This window comes from Nyctibius grandis, chromosome 4 (genome assembly GCF_013368605.1).
Source record: "Nyctibius grandis isolate bNycGra1 chromosome 4, bNycGra1.pri, whole genome shotgun sequence".
NCBI classification, from domain to species: domain Eukaryota; kingdom Metazoa; phylum Chordata; class Aves; order Nyctibiiformes; family Nyctibiidae; genus Nyctibius; species Nyctibius grandis.
This window is the reverse complement of record NC_090661.1, coordinates 28,331,375-28,348,282: the sequence shown is the minus strand read 5'-3', so window position 1 is coordinate 28,348,282 and position 16,908 is coordinate 28,331,375. Positions and strand designations below refer to the sequence as shown.

The 16,908-nt window shown below is 38.6% G+C and overlaps 1 protein-coding gene across 12 annotated transcripts in view; it reads right to left on the bottom strand.

Annotated features, from left to right (window-relative positions):
- The window catches only part of PHF21A (PHD finger protein 21A), a 142,849-nt gene that overhangs the window by 16,209 nt on the left and 109,732 nt on the right, over positions 1 to 16,908 (bottom strand). For 9 of the 12 annotated variants that reach the window (XM_068399678.1, XM_068399677.1, XM_068399686.1 and 6 more), the window contains 8 exons: positions 13,510 to 13,716; positions 9,525 to 9,779; positions 7,663 to 7,749; positions 5,135 to 5,431; positions 3,299 to 3,397; positions 2,144 to 2,195; positions 1,240 to 1,319; positions 729 to 789 (listed from right to left, as the gene is read on the bottom strand). In XM_068399678.1, the coding sequence (XP_068255779.1) occupies positions 729 to 789; positions 1,240 to 1,319; positions 2,144 to 2,195; positions 3,299 to 3,397; positions 5,135 to 5,431; positions 7,663 to 7,749; positions 9,525 to 9,779; positions 13,510 to 13,716 (1,138 nt within the window). The remainder of the gene's footprint in view (positions 1 to 728; positions 790 to 1,239; positions 1,320 to 2,143; positions 2,196 to 3,298; positions 3,398 to 5,134; positions 5,432 to 7,662; positions 7,750 to 9,524; positions 9,780 to 13,509; positions 13,717 to 16,908) is intronic. The other 3 variants (XM_068399682.1, XM_068399688.1, XM_068399685.1) reach the window with 1 other exon arrangement.

Here is a 16,908-nt window from a genome sequence, read left to right as displayed (position 1 = left end):
GTCTTTAAGGACTGCAGAAAATCATCAAAAATCAGGGAAAGATTGTCATATATGTGTGGTTGATGCCACGCACAAAAAACGGTATCATGTTCTCTCCTATGCTGTTCTGACTCATCTGTTTCACCATAATCTAGTCTTAAAATTTCACCTGTTCTACAGAAGGATTTCTACTGAATAATACCACATCTCTGTATGAAAGATCATATCTCATTTTAGAACAAGTGGTACTCTGGTTGCAGAAAAGTGCTCAGTATGAGCATGATAGCCTTTCTTGCTCAAGATAAATTCTTTTGAAGGATCCATGTCTACTCCCAGTGGGGAACAAGGCTTTTTTCACACTAAGTTTCCTCTCCTCTTCAGAGCGCAGCCACTTTTTCCATAACCACGTTCTTCTTGACAGTAACAATACAATTTAGTTATTAACACGAGGATCTTGACAGTAGCTTTATACTACTAAATGATGTTCAAACATCTCACCTTTCTCTTTGCTCTGTTTTTTTTTTTCTTTTTTTTGGAGAGTGAAACTGAAATGAAATATTGAGCTGCCTAATAAAACCTGCTGTGCTAATCCCTAGAAGTCACGATCTTTTGTCTACTATGGAAATTTACTGGACAAATGAAGTAGTGTAGAGTCCTCCTTGTTTTGCTCTTCAAATCAACAAGGGAACTGCAACTGCAAGATGGAGGAAGAGGCATACAGCAGGGAGACAGGTCTAAGTATACCTCACCTCTTTTACGTGTCCCAGGATGCATTGTGCTGTTCAGGTATGTGACTGCACTCTTCTTGCGCTGCAGGGAAGAATATAACAGTTTTTGTTGGCTAACATTTTTGGCAACAAATATATGTAATAGCTGAGGAACAGCACAGTAGTACTAAGTGAGATTACTGTTTTCTGAAGCACAGCTTCATAAAGGTTAGCTTTTTTACACTACTTCTGACACCTGGACTGCTTCAGGCTGATATGCAAGCTGACCTAATGGTAAGCCTAACACACACTGCCATTGAACGTCAGCTTTACATAGAAGAAGGCAGAAAAAGATATAAGTATTAGAAGAACATCCCAATGTATTTACTATTTAAAAATCTGAGGGTCATATCATTGCAATGGCTTTTTGAACTATAAACAATAGCTTGCCTGTCTAGTTAGAACTGAGACAGCTTAGGAGGTAGCAACATGGTAATAAGACACACAAGCTCAGAATGAAAATACCAGCTTCCCCCAGCAAAAAAATTAATACCTCAGGCTCAAAAACGGCTCCACTGTACACTGGATTTGCTGTTGTTCTTCTTTTCCTCTCTTGTCGCTTACTTTGGATTTCTTGTAAAAAAAAGCATTCAGGTTAGAAAAAAATGGGTCTCAGAAATTATATAAAGTCCTCAGAATTCAGTTTGCATGTGAGGAGAGCTGTGAAGATTTCTACAAAAAACCTATCATGCTGAATATAGGCAACTTTGTTATACTTCTAATTCCTGAAGGTTTGAAAACTAAGAGCTGACAAGGAATACAAATACAGTGCTCAACTAACTAATGAAATGACTGCCATCTTCTCACCAAGGACTCCACGAGTAAGTCATTTTAAACTCATGGTCAGCGTAATTGGGATCTAAAATGAAAAGCCTCTGGTAACCTTGTTGATACGTAAAAATAAATACAGTACAGAAAGATGCAAGTCATTGAAATGTTAGGCTGTATTTCACTATACAGGATTAAGGAGTTTAAATTATAAAACCAATTATAATCTATTAACTCATTCACTACAGATTACAGTCCCACGAAATCATGAAATAAATGAAAAATCCAGATGTAGGTTACAGTAAAATTATCCATGGCGTAACTTTGCAGATACAGTGCTTGTCCAGAAAGCAGTGGCATTGCCACAAATTTCTTTCCTACCATGAGCGCATACATTTTCTTCCCAACCACTGATCTCAGCAGCATAAGCCACTGCTTTGTTTCAACATAATAAGAGGAGTAAAAAAGTATGCACAACAAACTAAATTAGATCAAGAGTACAGACATCCCAAATGTACTTTTGTGCAAGAAAATACTGCATTTAATATAGAAATATTTTGGACCTGTCCTTCCAATTCAGAATGGCCATGAAACAGAGCTCAAGAACCCACTTAAGACATTTTTCCTACCTTCCAGATGGTCATGAGTAACTAGTCCCAGAGACACCATGAAGGCAAGTTTCTGTGAGAGGGGAGAAAAAAAGATCATGACAAGTCGAACCATCAGGATGAGCTACGTCACTTAAGCCCTTTAAAGTCAGTTGATAGGTAACTAAGCAACAAAAATGTTGTTAGTAATGCTTTGCTTCTATAAATCACTTTACATTCATATATGTCAAACTGCTTTACGGAGGATAGACAATAGTCCCATTTTCTAGATGGGAAACTAGGCTGAGATACAGGGAAATGTCCATTGCTTTTGATCACAGAGTTGGCAGAGCTGGGAACAAGCAAGCAGTTTCTTTAGTTCCAGTCCAGCACTGAACTAACTATGTGATTGGCTCTTTAGTAAATACCAACACAGTTCAATTTCCAGCAAAATATTGCTAGTTGAAGATCATTTTCCATGTATTTCGAACTACTAGGAGCAACTCTGGTTTACATTTCCCATTCAAAAAGGGCTACGGCTTTATTAAAGGATTCTAATTTTAATGCAGAAAGTGCACAGACATGTAAAAATCAGAATTTGTACTGACAACAGTTAATGCTCACAGAGTAGTCAGTTTGAATCCATCTACAAAAACAAATGTAGTAGAGCATTTAGTTGTAATCAGTTCCAAAACTCTGCATGGCAAAAAGGCTTTAAGAAACAGCAATTCTTTCTCCCAGAAACCAACTGGACCTAAAATGGAATAAAACTCGGGCAGAATGTGAACATACATGACTCTTTCCATCCTTCTCACCAGAGCAGAAATATTTTATAAAGCAAAATAAAGACATTTCTCCAGCATTAAAAATAACTCCAGAGTTATAAAACCTCAAAGGAATGGAAATCCACACCATAATCTAAGCCTCCTGGTTGAAGGAAGTATCAGACGGAAATTATGATCTTCTAACTTACAAAAGACTCAGAAGTCAAATGCATTCCAGGACTGAAAAATGCAATGCATTATATTTATTTGTATTCCTTATTCTGTAGCCTTATGAACTACTGCTCTCCAACAGGAATGTACGGAATGTTAAAAGTTAAGGAGTCTTGAGGGAACAGAGCGGGGAAAATGTTTTCTGAAGGACAGAGTATTTCCTTTCTTTTCTTAAAAGAAAGCTCTGGGTATGTTCTGATACCTGTGGATTTTCTTCTCGTTTTGGCTTCGGTGCAGCAGGTGGAGTAACTGTACGACTTTCTGTTTGCTTCTCTTCTGTCTCCACATGTGGTTTAATAGTCTGAAAAGAAACAGTGTTTCTCTCATTCAGTGATAAGAATGACTTTTTTTACTCTGACTAATAAAGCAAAACAAATAGTTTCTCAGATTCAGGAGAAAAACAGTTTAAAGCTGGCAGTGTACTAACAAAGACTTAATTGAGGAATATGACGTGAGAGGAACGTTAACTAAAGTGTTTTCCTTTAACAAAGGATGACACAGCCTTACCACCGTTCCATTAACCTACACAGCCATGCAAGCAATAAAAGTAATCTTAAGAGTTAACTCCATTACAGAAATCACTATACTGTATGGGAAAACTAACAGACACTTTAAGAAAAAGCATTCCATGGAAGACTTCCAGGTAGAAACCATTCTGCATGGCACATGCATTTTGTACTTCTCACTCCTCAGTGAATGGCTCAAAAATGGCCTCTCTAAATCCTAAGATCTCAGATGTTTCTTAAGTTTTTTTCTTTTCTGAAGTCATAATCTTCTGCAATGCTGTCACAAACCCTGCATGACAATCCTCAGCCCATGGCATAGCTGTTGAGGCTACAAAATGAGTGAGGTAAGATACAGCGAGACAAACTTTTCCCCTTTATGATATGGAGAAAATATACAGAAAAATTCATGTATTATTTAACCATCACCATTCTTCTCTATGTTTTTCAACAGTTGAATTGCCAGTAATTATTCGAATATTGCTGACATCAAAAGGAAGAGGCATCAAAAGTACAGTATTATAGAAGTACAACTTCAGATCACAGGAAAAGGGCAGGCATTGCTGAATAATGTGTGGAACAGCCTTGAGGTATGCAAGAACCTACTCATGAGAATTCATCAGCAGAACTGAGCATGAGCATATCTCTCATGCACATGATTTTCACAGTCTCCATATGTGACTTCAAAAACAGAACACACATTAGTCTATGAAGGAATTATAAATTAAATAGATACTACTATTATTTATATAAATTACAGAAATATTATGTTACAAATAATGTATTATATAGTATACTATATTATGCTAACATATAATATACGAAAGAGTTAAAAGTGAAACTGAAGATTGCTTTGCTTGAACTGAATGGCAAGGATTCTCAGTTGCAATCCACACTGACTAAAGTCATGTTTTATTTTATAAAAGTCTTTTCTGGAGAGAGACTTTAAAACTAAACATCTGGAATACTCTGTTTCTGGGGGTCTCCTTTCCACTTGATCCAATTCAGTCACGGGGAACTATCAGTCTTCAGAAGCTGAGTGAGACTATTTTGCCTCCAATCACAAGACTGCAAGATCAAGGAAGAAATGGCTACATTTATTAAATTAAATACCCCTATGATTTTGCATAATTTTTGCCTTTCGGGTAGCCACCCTTTGAAAAGCAGAAACGCAGAAATTATTTTTCCAGTGTTTCTTAAAGGCTTTATATGAACATGGACCTCAGTTTGTACTTGGTCTCCAAGATACTAGCACAGCCCTGCAATGTAGCTAGCTTATAAACTACTAAGTTAAGTCAGTAGGGGGAGCATAAAAACACCGAAGCATGAGAAAAAGATTCCAGTGGGCTGTATTAAAGAAAATGGTAACTTCTGCTCCAAGAGTTGCAAGTCATTCCATAATTTGTACTGTTGTTGGAACATGAGTATCTCCAGTACCCACTGAAAATTTCTCCATGGCTGTCATCCTCTCCAAACCGGCACAGGAAAGCAATAAAGCCAGTATGTTGCATTAGTAGACACTTTCTTATCTGTACCTGTTTTTCAATGTTTGGTTTGCTGATCTGTACAGTCTGAGGTCCAGCAAGCCTGGTACCCGGTGCTGCTATCACGATGCTGGTGAGCTGTGCCATAGGGAAAGTTTTGGCTATGGTTGCTGTCTGCCCGTTAACTACGCGAACTGGATGTATGGAGTTCTGAGAGTTGGGTAAAGATGTGGGTGTGAACTTTGTCGTCAACATCACAGGCCTCTGAATAAGCTGAGGAGCTGCAAGCATTGGAGGAGGTGCTGGGGCAATAGGAATGTTATTTTGGGCAACTGGTTTAGGTCGAACCTACAAAAAAAAAAGAAAAAGGAAAAAAAAGAGAGATATTTGTATATCAGTATTTCAGATGAACATTTTTACTAAGTCTTTCGATTCAGTCTGTTTAATCTGCAGAAGGTTGCTTGATTTTTTTATAGAATGTAATTTTTAGCGTAGTGTCCTAAGTATGCTATGAGAAGGAAAAGCCACATTTTCAAACCTACTTGCATAAAACCCATCCATAACATTTGCATATGCAGTCACTGTCCCTGAAATGGTATTTGGATGCACAGACACTTACATTGCACGTTTATTGCCAAGTGCCTTACCTGTATCTAAATCAACATACTGGTTTCGCAAGCCAAAAAATTCACGTAACATTTACAGGCACAGCTGAGGCTCTCATGTTAAAAGTGTGCCTCGGGGCTTTATACTGAGCCTCCAAGAAATCATGAACAGTTGATTGTGCCCTGAAAGAAATAATTAAAATATCCAGCAAATCCCTGCTACCTTTGTCAACTCTACATATTATTTAGACACCTGCACAACCAATCTTGCTAAGCAAAAAAATTGTCAAGATTATATATTAATCCCTCATGGAAAGCGCTAAAGGCTACAGGTCAATGCGGTCATTACTCTCTTCTTCTTTCACAAGAAAGAAAAGAGCCACAAGAATCTTCCAATACTCCATCACCAATACTTGCTTATTTCTTGCCCATTGTTAAGTTTGTACTTATCACATCATTACAGACTACAGAAGTAGATACATTACTCTCAAAATAAAGACTTTTTCCTTATTTAATTTCTATTGTCCTACCACCTTTAATACTCCATAATGCATTTTATCATGGAAAATTAGGTCACATTCCAACAGATCTCACCATCCCCAAATCTTAATCAGATACCAGCCTATACTTTCCCTTTTTCTTTGGTAAAAGATTTAGACATTTATTCACAGCGCCATGTATTTCTTACAAATGAAATAGTTCCTCCAAGATATTTTTCTACATGAAGAAGCAATTTGTGTCTTTCCCAAACCATGAAAAAAAAGTAAAACTCAAGTTTTAGTGCTCAGCTGCAAAGAGAGGTCACTCTCTGCTGCAGTACAGAAATACTTGGGAACAATCTAGAGACATCTCATTTTTCCTTTTTTGCTCACGAGCAGCAAACAACAATTAGAGCAATTTAAGGCCTTGGGTGATGCTTTGATTTTGCTGACATCTGTTCCGTGGGTTCATTTAATTTGATGCAAATAGGATCATATATGATCATCATATGCAAATTTCATAATCCCACTCATGCAGGTTGGGAGGCAGCTCAGGAGGTCTCTAATTTAACCTCCAGCTCAGAGCAGCCAACACTAAATGCAGACCAGGTTGCTCAGGGCTTTGTCCAGATAGGTCTTGTAAAAATCGAAGGATGGAGCTTTCACAACATCTCTGGGAAGCGTCTTCCACTCCTAATTGTCCTCAAAGAGAGAACTGTTTCCTTATACACAGTCTAACCCTGTTCCAATTTATAATTCTCCTGCCAAGCACCTATGTCTCCATCTTGTTTATTTCCTTGTTGATATTGGAAATAAGGCTGCTGTTAGGGTGTCCCCAAAACCTCTTCTCCAAACTGAATAAGCCCAGATGCCTCAGCCTCCCCTTGCAGGTCATATATATATTCCTGCCCCCAGCTATTTTAGTGGCCTTCCTCCTCTGGATTCATTCAAATTTATCAACTTCTTTTCTGATACCAGGGGTTCCAAAACTGCATGCTGTCTATAAGATCCAGTTTTAAGATTGCTGAGGAAAGGTGGATAATATCTTCCCTTAATGTACTGGCTGTGGTTGTCTTGGTACAGCCCAATATGCTGCTAGGCTTCTTTGCTGCCAGGGCACACGGTTAGTTTAGCTACTGTCAACCAAGACATTTTAAGCAGTGCTGCTCCCTAGCCAGCCCATCCCCAGCCTGTACTTATGCAGGGGGTTAGTCCATTCCAGGTGCAAGACTTTGCCTTTTCCCGTGCTGAAGCTCAAGAGATTCCTGCTGGCCCATTCCTCTACCTTGTCTAGGGCCCTCTGAATGTCAGCGCTGCCCTGAAGAGTATTGACTGCGCCCTCAAATTTGGCATCATCCGCAAACCTGTTGAGGATGAATTGTCTCTTCTACCAAGTCACCAATAAAGACTGACAAAAATTATGTTCATAGAAAGTATCTCCTGTTTATGCTATAATTAAGTTCCTTCTTCTATTGCTTGTTCTCTGTACACTCACCTGTGGAAGAAAATTTGGACGAGGCGTAAGTCTGGGAGGAGGGATGAACTGCGGCACTTTTATGGGCTGAGGCGTAGCCTGAACCTGCTATAAGAGCATAGGAGAGTTCAGAAAGAGGAAAATAGCTTTGAAGTTGTTCATCAAAATCAACATCCTGAATGTATTTTTAGACCTGATGTCCCCGGTTTTTCCACTCTGTAAATAATTTTTCACAGTAACAGGTTCCCTGTTAGAAATTTATTAAAGACAGAGCTAATCTTACTTTCCAGTTCCTACACACCTTGCTTCATAAATTGAAGGTATCTTTCCTTTTAGTTCAACGGTACTAACTACTGTGCTCTGCAATCTAAAACCATTTCATTTGAAGATAATAAAAACTCCTATTTGCTTTTATAGTTAAAAATTGGCTTTACAACAGACAGAAAATACAAACAGACTTGGATGTCCAGCTATATGAACCATTGTCCTTTCATATTGAAGGGCATACAGAAGAACGAAAGAGCATCTCACGCAAATAGAAAAGATGTGGAAGTTACAACTCTTTTAGCAATATTAATGACACTATGAGGGACTCTAAATACAGAACTTGAAATTTTCAGAGATAGGCCATTCATTAAGATCTGATTTTAAGGCATCCTAAGTACTTCCTTGTCTAACTGAAATCAGTTGGATGGAGCTGCCACATGATTAACCTCTGAATAGCACTACTAGCTACCCTAAATTGAATACTCAGTGAGGTTCTCTGAAATTAATGTCCATGTTAGTTTTCTGTTAGTACTTTCTGTACTTCTGTCCACCCACAGAAGATTGCAAATTACTTCAAAAAGGTCTTGTACTGATTAATTAATGATTGGGAAAATATTCTGAGATTTTTGATGAAATTTGCTACAGAAACCTAAGTCATGGACTATTATTAAAACAGAATCTTACCTAAGTAAGTTATTCAGCAAAGCAATGAAGCACAGACACAAAGGACAGATGAGAGTGGTGCAAGGGATGACATGGGAAAAGAGAATATGAGAAAAAACTTCACTCAAATAGTCTTCTCTATTTTGATTGCAAACATATGTCTCATTAGGAAGCAAAATTACTTCCATTTGCATTATTAAACTATATTTTTAATAAAGATAAATTGGATTTACGTTTAGTGAAGCCTTAACCTTTACTCCAGAAGTAAAATTTCCCTGTCATGATGCTATGCAATGCCTGGTTTCCAGATCAAGAAGCCTATATAACCCCATTCTAAAACATTACTTCTTTTATTTCCAGGGGGCTAACTGTTCTGGAAAAGACTGTGATGTAATCAAAGCACTTTCCAAAAGATATGTTTAAAGAAACAGGTTCTTATATATGTATATGAAAAAGCGGTGAGTGAAGACATGGTAGCAGGCAGAGTTAAGTGACGTGTCTAACACCAGAGACCATCACGCAAAGGGAACGAGAGAGATTGACTAAAAAAAATCTAAGATGAAAAGCCAAACTAATCAAATGAAGAAAGCCTGACATCTCCTTTACCAAAGAAAAGAGTAGGAATTCTGTAGAACACAGCCACATAGATTAGGTAGGGCTGAAACAACTGCTGATTCCTCATGGCTAACAATTACTAATAGGGGAAACTTTACACAGAGGTGGTGATAGCACCGATTTAATTCTATAAAGCAAAACAGTAGTGACAACCCATGTAGATAGTAAATGCTTTTCTCTTAGACTATCATTTTAACAATGTCAACTAGTGAAGACTCAAGACATCTCCCTATTATTCTTTCTGTGCAAAAACCTGACTGTGCATTCATTATTTTCCAATAGCCCTCTTGTAAACTAAACCCACACATATCTCCAGGGCAAATACATGAAACGCTTACCAAAGTTACTGTGTTTTTTGCCACTATTTGGACTGCCTCAGCTCCTGGCCCAGTGACCTTATTTGTTGTCTGGAGGTTGACTGGTGCATTCTGCGCATCAGTGCTGAGGACTGCTTTCTGATTGTTGTTGATAGCAGTAACCATGGCAATGGTAGGTCTCTGACCCACAACAGAGGCAGGCATGGTCGCAGTTGCTGCTTTCAAGACGAGAGGTAGTGTCTTAGTGGTGATCATAGAAGCTGTAGTTACAGTTTTCTAAGGGAAACAGAAAATACACTGTAAGAGACAGACACTTCGTATCAGACAGGACGTGGGTTGGTTAGTCAGAAACAATAGACAGTAGAGAAAGAAAAGGCAGCACTGAGTCTATCTACCCGCTGTTCAGACAAGCACATTATCTTACATCTCTGAAAATTGCATAGCTAGAAATCTGGGGCACCTGTTGGGTCTATTTTAATCATCTGCAGCATTACAGATTGATTCAAAACAAGTTCCCAAGAAAATGACAATCAAGTGTAAGTAGTGGCATGCATTTTTTGATCCTTTAGTTTCATATTACTTCCAAATGTGTACTGTCAATATCAGACCTGTGAGGGGGAGGTTTATGAAACATACCAGTAAACTAGCTTCTCACCAATTAAAACTCAAATTTTCAAATGGAAACTTTATTTACAGAGATCCTCACAATCAGAGGAAGAGGGAAAAAACATTCATAAATTGGTTTCTTTAAGAACAAAAAAGTATTTTGATTTTGGGTATCCCAAATTTCAGTTTTAGCCATACATACAGTTATTTAGCCCTTAACCTTCTTTCCTAAGAATATCAGAAGGGCTGTCCTGAATCTGTAAGAGCTGGCTGTTAAGTCTGTGCAGCTGCAGGCAATTAAGTTTAACTTCTGTGGAATGGGGTGGTTTTGGAACATACACATGACGCCATGATTGCTCTTGGCCTGTTTTAAAGAGAGCAGTTTTGAATCACTTAATGCCCACATTTATCTGAAATGCCTGCATAAGCTATGCCCACAAATTCCAAAGTTAAAACAACTATAATTTCATAGGTTTCTTTTCAAATGTACTGTCTTCTAAGATGTTAAGAGAAACAGACAATTATGAATCTCATTCAAAAAGCAACAAGGCAAGAGAGTCTCCATATAAAACCAGAACACAATGTGCACAGAAAACTCATGACAAGTGATGCTCAACAGAATGGCATGTGAGCTTATTTCTTTTCTCTTTGGTGTAAAAAATCCATTGTACCAATGGCACTGCATTTTCAAAACAGTTATTGGCATGATCAAATGCTCTTGGTATGAAATAACCTCCATTCTTTCCTGATGTCAGTGCTAGGCTCTACAACAGGAAAAAAATGGAGAACCAAGGATCAGGCAGTCTTTTTCGTGTTCTGAACATGCCTGATTTAGACTGCTTGATTTTAATCACACAAGACCTTTCTCTCTAATAAAATAATATAAGTATATTTCCAGTTGGATTCTTCAGTATTTGCACCAATATTATTTCCTTAAACAAAACCAGTTTACCTTCACACCTCTAATTTCATAATGCTTAAACTGTATCTGCTGTTAATTACACACAAGTGTGAAAAAAATTCAAACACAGTATAATGCCAAATCAAAGGATAATTCATGCTTCAATTTTCTACATTTATACAAAATCCAGACATAATTAACTTTTTCTTGTCGCAACATGAACAACTCCCTTAACTTTTTATCTGAGATTCAAGAGCTTCTTATTGACCTCTGCTGCACCTTCTGCAAAGCAAAAGGCTCCATTCCCTTAATGCAGTAACATTATTCAAGCTTTTCCAATGAGATGTAACATGGTACCATTTTCACAAGCATTACATTCATCCATAAACATTTTAAAGAAAAGAGTAATCAATCATGTCACAAGACTGTGACTCTTTCAAGGGGTTCTAGTAAGTCTGTAAGTACTAAGAGTATAGTTTCAGTCAGCAGATCACAGAGCTTGCATATCCCTGTTACTTTGCTGAGCGTTAATTACCTCGGTTATTCTAAAAAGTTTTCAATGCATGAATTCATACTGAAGTGGCATTCATAGTAAGTTTGCATTATTTCACATAATAACATTGCAAAAATATGACCTTTTAGCAGGCTCACTGCTTTATTAAAATTTCCAAAGCCCTTCTTCCTGGACTACATTAAGTATATTAAAACATCACTATGAAGGTAGCATATATACCTTGATTCCTAAAATTAATTACTCTGAAAAGAACCATTGAAAGCATTCTCTTTACTGACACAGCCTTGAAAGATGTATTACTTACAAAAGTAGGCATGAAAAAACTTACTAGAGAGACAAAATATTTGACTTTTCTTTGCTGAAAGAGATTGAGGGGCAACAGGACACAGGTACAACCTTAGATGCAAAATGTGTACAGAAGCAAGTGAGGCTACTTCAGAATTATACCAACATAAATAAAAATAGAAAAGTGTTAAGGATAAAAGCTGGGTTATTTATTCAAATGAGAGGATGACCTGCCTTTCAGTTTAAAATTACTTTCCAAGTACAACTGTATCAATGGTAGTCAGAAGGGTGTAGCAGTTTTTTGACTGTTTCACTAGAGGGCTCTTTAACTTTGAACAAAACCTCAATTTTTACAACCCAGGAGATGACCTGGAAGTTAATGCATGAATGCAAAGTGTGGAATACAGAGAAACGCATGAAACTGCTTTCGCAGTCATGTTTTCTGAGTGAAAAACAGAGACCAGTGACACAGCAAATAGTGATCCATTGTTTGCCTGCAAATATGTTAGGACACAGTAATATTTACTTCTTTGTTCTGTTTTAGCTTTGATACAGATGTTGCTGCTCAAAAATGCCTTTTCCTTAGTTAAGTTTGCTTCATTTCTTCAATATTCTTTTATCAAAAATACAGCTACCTAAGTCTCTCAAATACATTTTTAAACAGCATACAAAACAACTTTTTGAGTTAATGAGAAAACTAACAGCTCAACCATTTCTCCCCCCTCTATTTCCAGAAAAAGGGAAGACAAGAAGCACAATGGATCAAAGCTATGGTTGTGATTCACTGCAATGTGCATAAAGTAAACTTCATGGGTGAATTCTGCCATCTGCCTATCCAGGTAAACATGAGCTGCTGAGATTGCATCAATGGGAAAAAAGACCTCACATATACTTCTTTTTACAAAACACCTCCCTGCACTTTCTTGCTGTTTTATTAGCATACTTTGTGGATTCTAAATATTTGAACGGGAGAGACTGAATCAGCTTGGAATTCCCCTCTCAGTAACAGCAGACCACTTTATCTGGTGAGTTCTGGGATTATGTCTCTAATCCTATACTGTACTGAAATTCAGTGTACCTTCCCAATAAAGACACTACTTTCTAAAACTCAAACTTTGCAACTACCATTGTATACTTTTAGACTAATTCCTGAAGACTCAGATAAGTATTATTTGATACAAGTTACATCTGTTTAAACAGAACCTGTTTTAAGCAGAAAGAAGAGGGAACTGTTTTTGTACGTTTTGTTCACAGATACAGTGAGCACTCTGTTAGTCTTTTAAAAATAAATTATTTTAATCATACACCTCATACAGTGCATGTAAAGTCTTTACTGTTTCTTGAGACCTACTGGGTATGAACAGACAACCATTTATGCACCTATGGAAAAGACAGGTTCATTTGCTAAACTTTAATTTATTTTTAGGAAAGGTGATACTGCCACCCTTCTTTTCTGTGAGGTTATGATCTGACTTTTAAACACTACGCATTTTTTGACTCAGATAGGAGGTTATTGCCGAAAAAACCCACAAGACCCACATGTGCATATGCATAGAAGGATAAATTAATATTGGTACACTAATGGGCATAAGTGAAAGTTTGCAATTTGCTCTCTCCACCTTTGTTTTCTTTCTTTGTTATTTTTTTTGGCAGTGAACTTCACCTTCAGCAAGGAAAAGAATTATTGTACAGATTTTTACCTGTGATCCAATGACGTTTGGAGAGGGTGCAGTAGACTGCTGCTGCTGCTGCTGTTGATGGTGATGTTGCTGTAGCTGTTGTAGTGGTTGTGGCTGTGGTGTCTGTAGTTTGTTTTCTGACTGTGCCAATGGCTGTATTTGAAACTTACTGTCTGGCTGTTCCTGCTTCACTATCAAATTCTTTCGAAGCTGTTCCACAACTCTTTTCTAGCAGGTAAACAAAAACATAAAGAGAAATGATGACAGTTATTTAGCCGCACATATTAGAGAAGATAATAACACCTAAAGTTACATTCATTTAATGCAAAAAAAGAACTTCTCAGGAGCTTAGGGGGTTTTCTCTTCTTGGAATTTTAAATATTGGTGTTATCTAATGAGAAGAGTGTCAAAATAGACACTCTAGGAGTGCTGCCGCCCAGCAAGGTGACCTTGCTGTCCTTGAAGAAACCCACCCATCCAAATTCAGCCTATTCACAAACCACTGCAAGACCTCATTAACCTATAATCACTTCAGACTAGTTAGCATTCAGATTCCAAAGTTTCTGCCTCCTTCAAACAGGCACCATTCCTACCCAGTGACAAAAAAGGACTTCACGATGAAGCTTCAAGGCTCACTTCAAAGCAATGGGGATGCCATTTTGTACCAGGCATCAAAACTGAGTGGAGAGACAGCCAGTCTGAGTGCAAAGTGGGGAATAGGAAGGGCATGGATGTGTGGTCACTCTGTTAAATATTGTCACTGGAAAGAAAATCAGACAGGGCTACCTACATGGGAAAGAAGCTGCACAGATTTATTTCTCCCAGCTTAAAGGCTTCCTATTACATTACAGCTTCCAGGAAAGTTGGAAATTATGTAAAAAAGAAGTTTCTTCTCCTGGTAGCCACTGTGTATCTTTAGACGGCACTTCAACAGATTTAAGAGCAGGCCAGGTGACCTGCAGGATAAGATACCATGTTGCCACATGGGTAATAAGGACTTACAATTTATGTTCATATTATACTCCAGTGTGGACATGGGTGAAAACACCACAAGACTTTTTTTTTATCATTTGCAGGCATGATAGAAAACAGGCTTTTTTTCCTAAACTCCAACCACCCCCATATTAGGACAGCTTTAAAAAGATTTAGATATATACTTAAGCACCCTTGATCAAGAGCATACACGCACTCCAAGATAGTTATATGACAAGGTTGGCTTTGGAGGAGGGCAATCAGGTCAACAGACATGGTAAGGGCTCAACTGAGAAAGCTCTAGTGGAAACAGAAACGGTCAGGAAACCTCTACCACAGCCAGGCACTGACAGAGCAGGCTGCCTGAAGCAGTTCCACTTACACAGAAGGGAAAAGGAAAAAAACATTCTGACAATATCAAATATTTTGATTTTTGTTTTGAAGCATTAGTATTAAGACACAGTACAAAACAGAGATTGAACAAAAAAAAATCCAGCTATTTACAAGAAACTGAAACAATTTTTTCCCTCAAATTTCTTTCACACAGGGTTATGGAATTCTGAGCTAACAAAATATCTGTTCTCTGCATCGTTCTTGATGATACACTTTAGACTTTCAATTCTGAGTATCTTGCTTACGATGAGTTAAAACTGCACAGTGCCTCACACACTGAACGTGTTATCTCTAGCCCAGAAGATAAGAAAAGGTGCAGGGTCCTAAATTGGCAGATTTGAGAACTAGAACTTTAAAAAGCCAAATAAAACACACAATCAATGAAAAAAACACCCGTTTCATATGGTTGAAATGTGTGAGCTGACATGACTGACCTTTTTGCAAAAGACTGAATTCAGCGACATAAAGAGGTATACAGGAGGAGGCCTGCCTGGCTTCTGCAAACCCCCAGTCCTGACCGGGGATGCATGCTCAGCTCTGGAGTCAGAAGAAACACAGGTCGGTCCTCACCGAAAATTCAGGGAGTTTGTAATGGACGGCAGTGTAAAGGAACTATTTTACACTGCAACCAGAAAAGCCCTAAAAGCTGTCAAAACCTAAAAGTTGTAAATTGTTTGTTCCCTTCTAGAACAAGGAGAAAATAATAGGAGTGTAGAAGGCATTTTTCTAATTCAGATATTTCACATAGTTTTAAATGACCTGTGTCTATCAGCTCATTCGTACACATAATAACTGAATAATCATTTAAAATCACTTTCTGAAAAGATCAACCATGTTAACATGCAAATCAAAGTGCCGTGTCAGCAAGCAGATGCAAGAGCTGAAAAAACATTTCCAGAGAGTAACCCGAGGGGGAGGAGAGGAGAACGGAGCAAAGTAGGAGACGAAATAAAGCAAAATGCCTATGGAATACCTGCCAAAAAATGGACTGCACGTACACTGCACAGGAGGCTAAAGAATTACTGTACCCAGCATGAACAGGCAGGGAGTTTTTGTCTTCCACAACTGCCTGTATGAAATTCAGTGATAATGGTGCTCTTCTACCGATTCCCTGACTGGAGGGAATCAGCAGCTACGGCCCAAGAATTCATTTCCATCTTGCTCTTTACAATGGGAGGGAACCTTAGTGAAAGGATTTTTTAAAAAATTTAAAAGAGAGAGAGGAGAGAGAGAGGCAGGCTGGAGGACTCCTCTGCCATGCTGCTACAGCAGGGTGAGAGCTAGTGAGGACGGGAGCAGGGGAGCAGGAGTGAGGTGAGTCACATCGCATTTACACGCCGCCTGTTCCACCCCCGGGCCCGAATCACGGCGTGCAGAGCTGGTGAAAAACAGGACCGGAGCACAACTTTCATTAGTGCCTTGCGCAAAAACTAAGGCTCGGTGCATTTGGCACAAGATGGATAATGTGAGTGGAAAAACACTGTTGCTCTGGAAGTCTACACTGGCCTGTTAGAGGCTGCTGAGAGCTGCCTGGCAGCAGCATATCCTGCCATCCATATCCATTATGCAGATATTGAATTGGAAGAAACATCTCATGCTTTTAAGATTCAGAGAGTAAAACTGAAGTTTGCGCTGCATGCCAATTGCTTACGCAGTTTATTAAGCTGCTTCTACCAACTGTCAGTAAAAACACCACACTGAAACTACAGAAACGATTTTACTATCTGCAAGACTGTTGGGATTATCTGTTTGTTAGTACTTATCAAGAGGGACTCTGAACATATTCCAAACATATTCCAAAATTACTTAGTTTAATTAGCAAAACCAGAAGAGACTCTCAGGGTTGCACCTACACAGGAACTGTGAGCAGACCTACGCCTGTTTTCAGCACTACTCTCTGCTGTGTCCTCCTCCGCGCGGTCTCAGCCCACGCCGTGGGTCTGACACCGCACGGCTCCTCCGCGGGGTCCTGCTGGAACCGCTGCTCTGCAGCCGCACAAGAGCCGCGGCACGTGTCTGTCTGCAGCAATGTTAGCAGAGCCTTGCTTTGTAGGG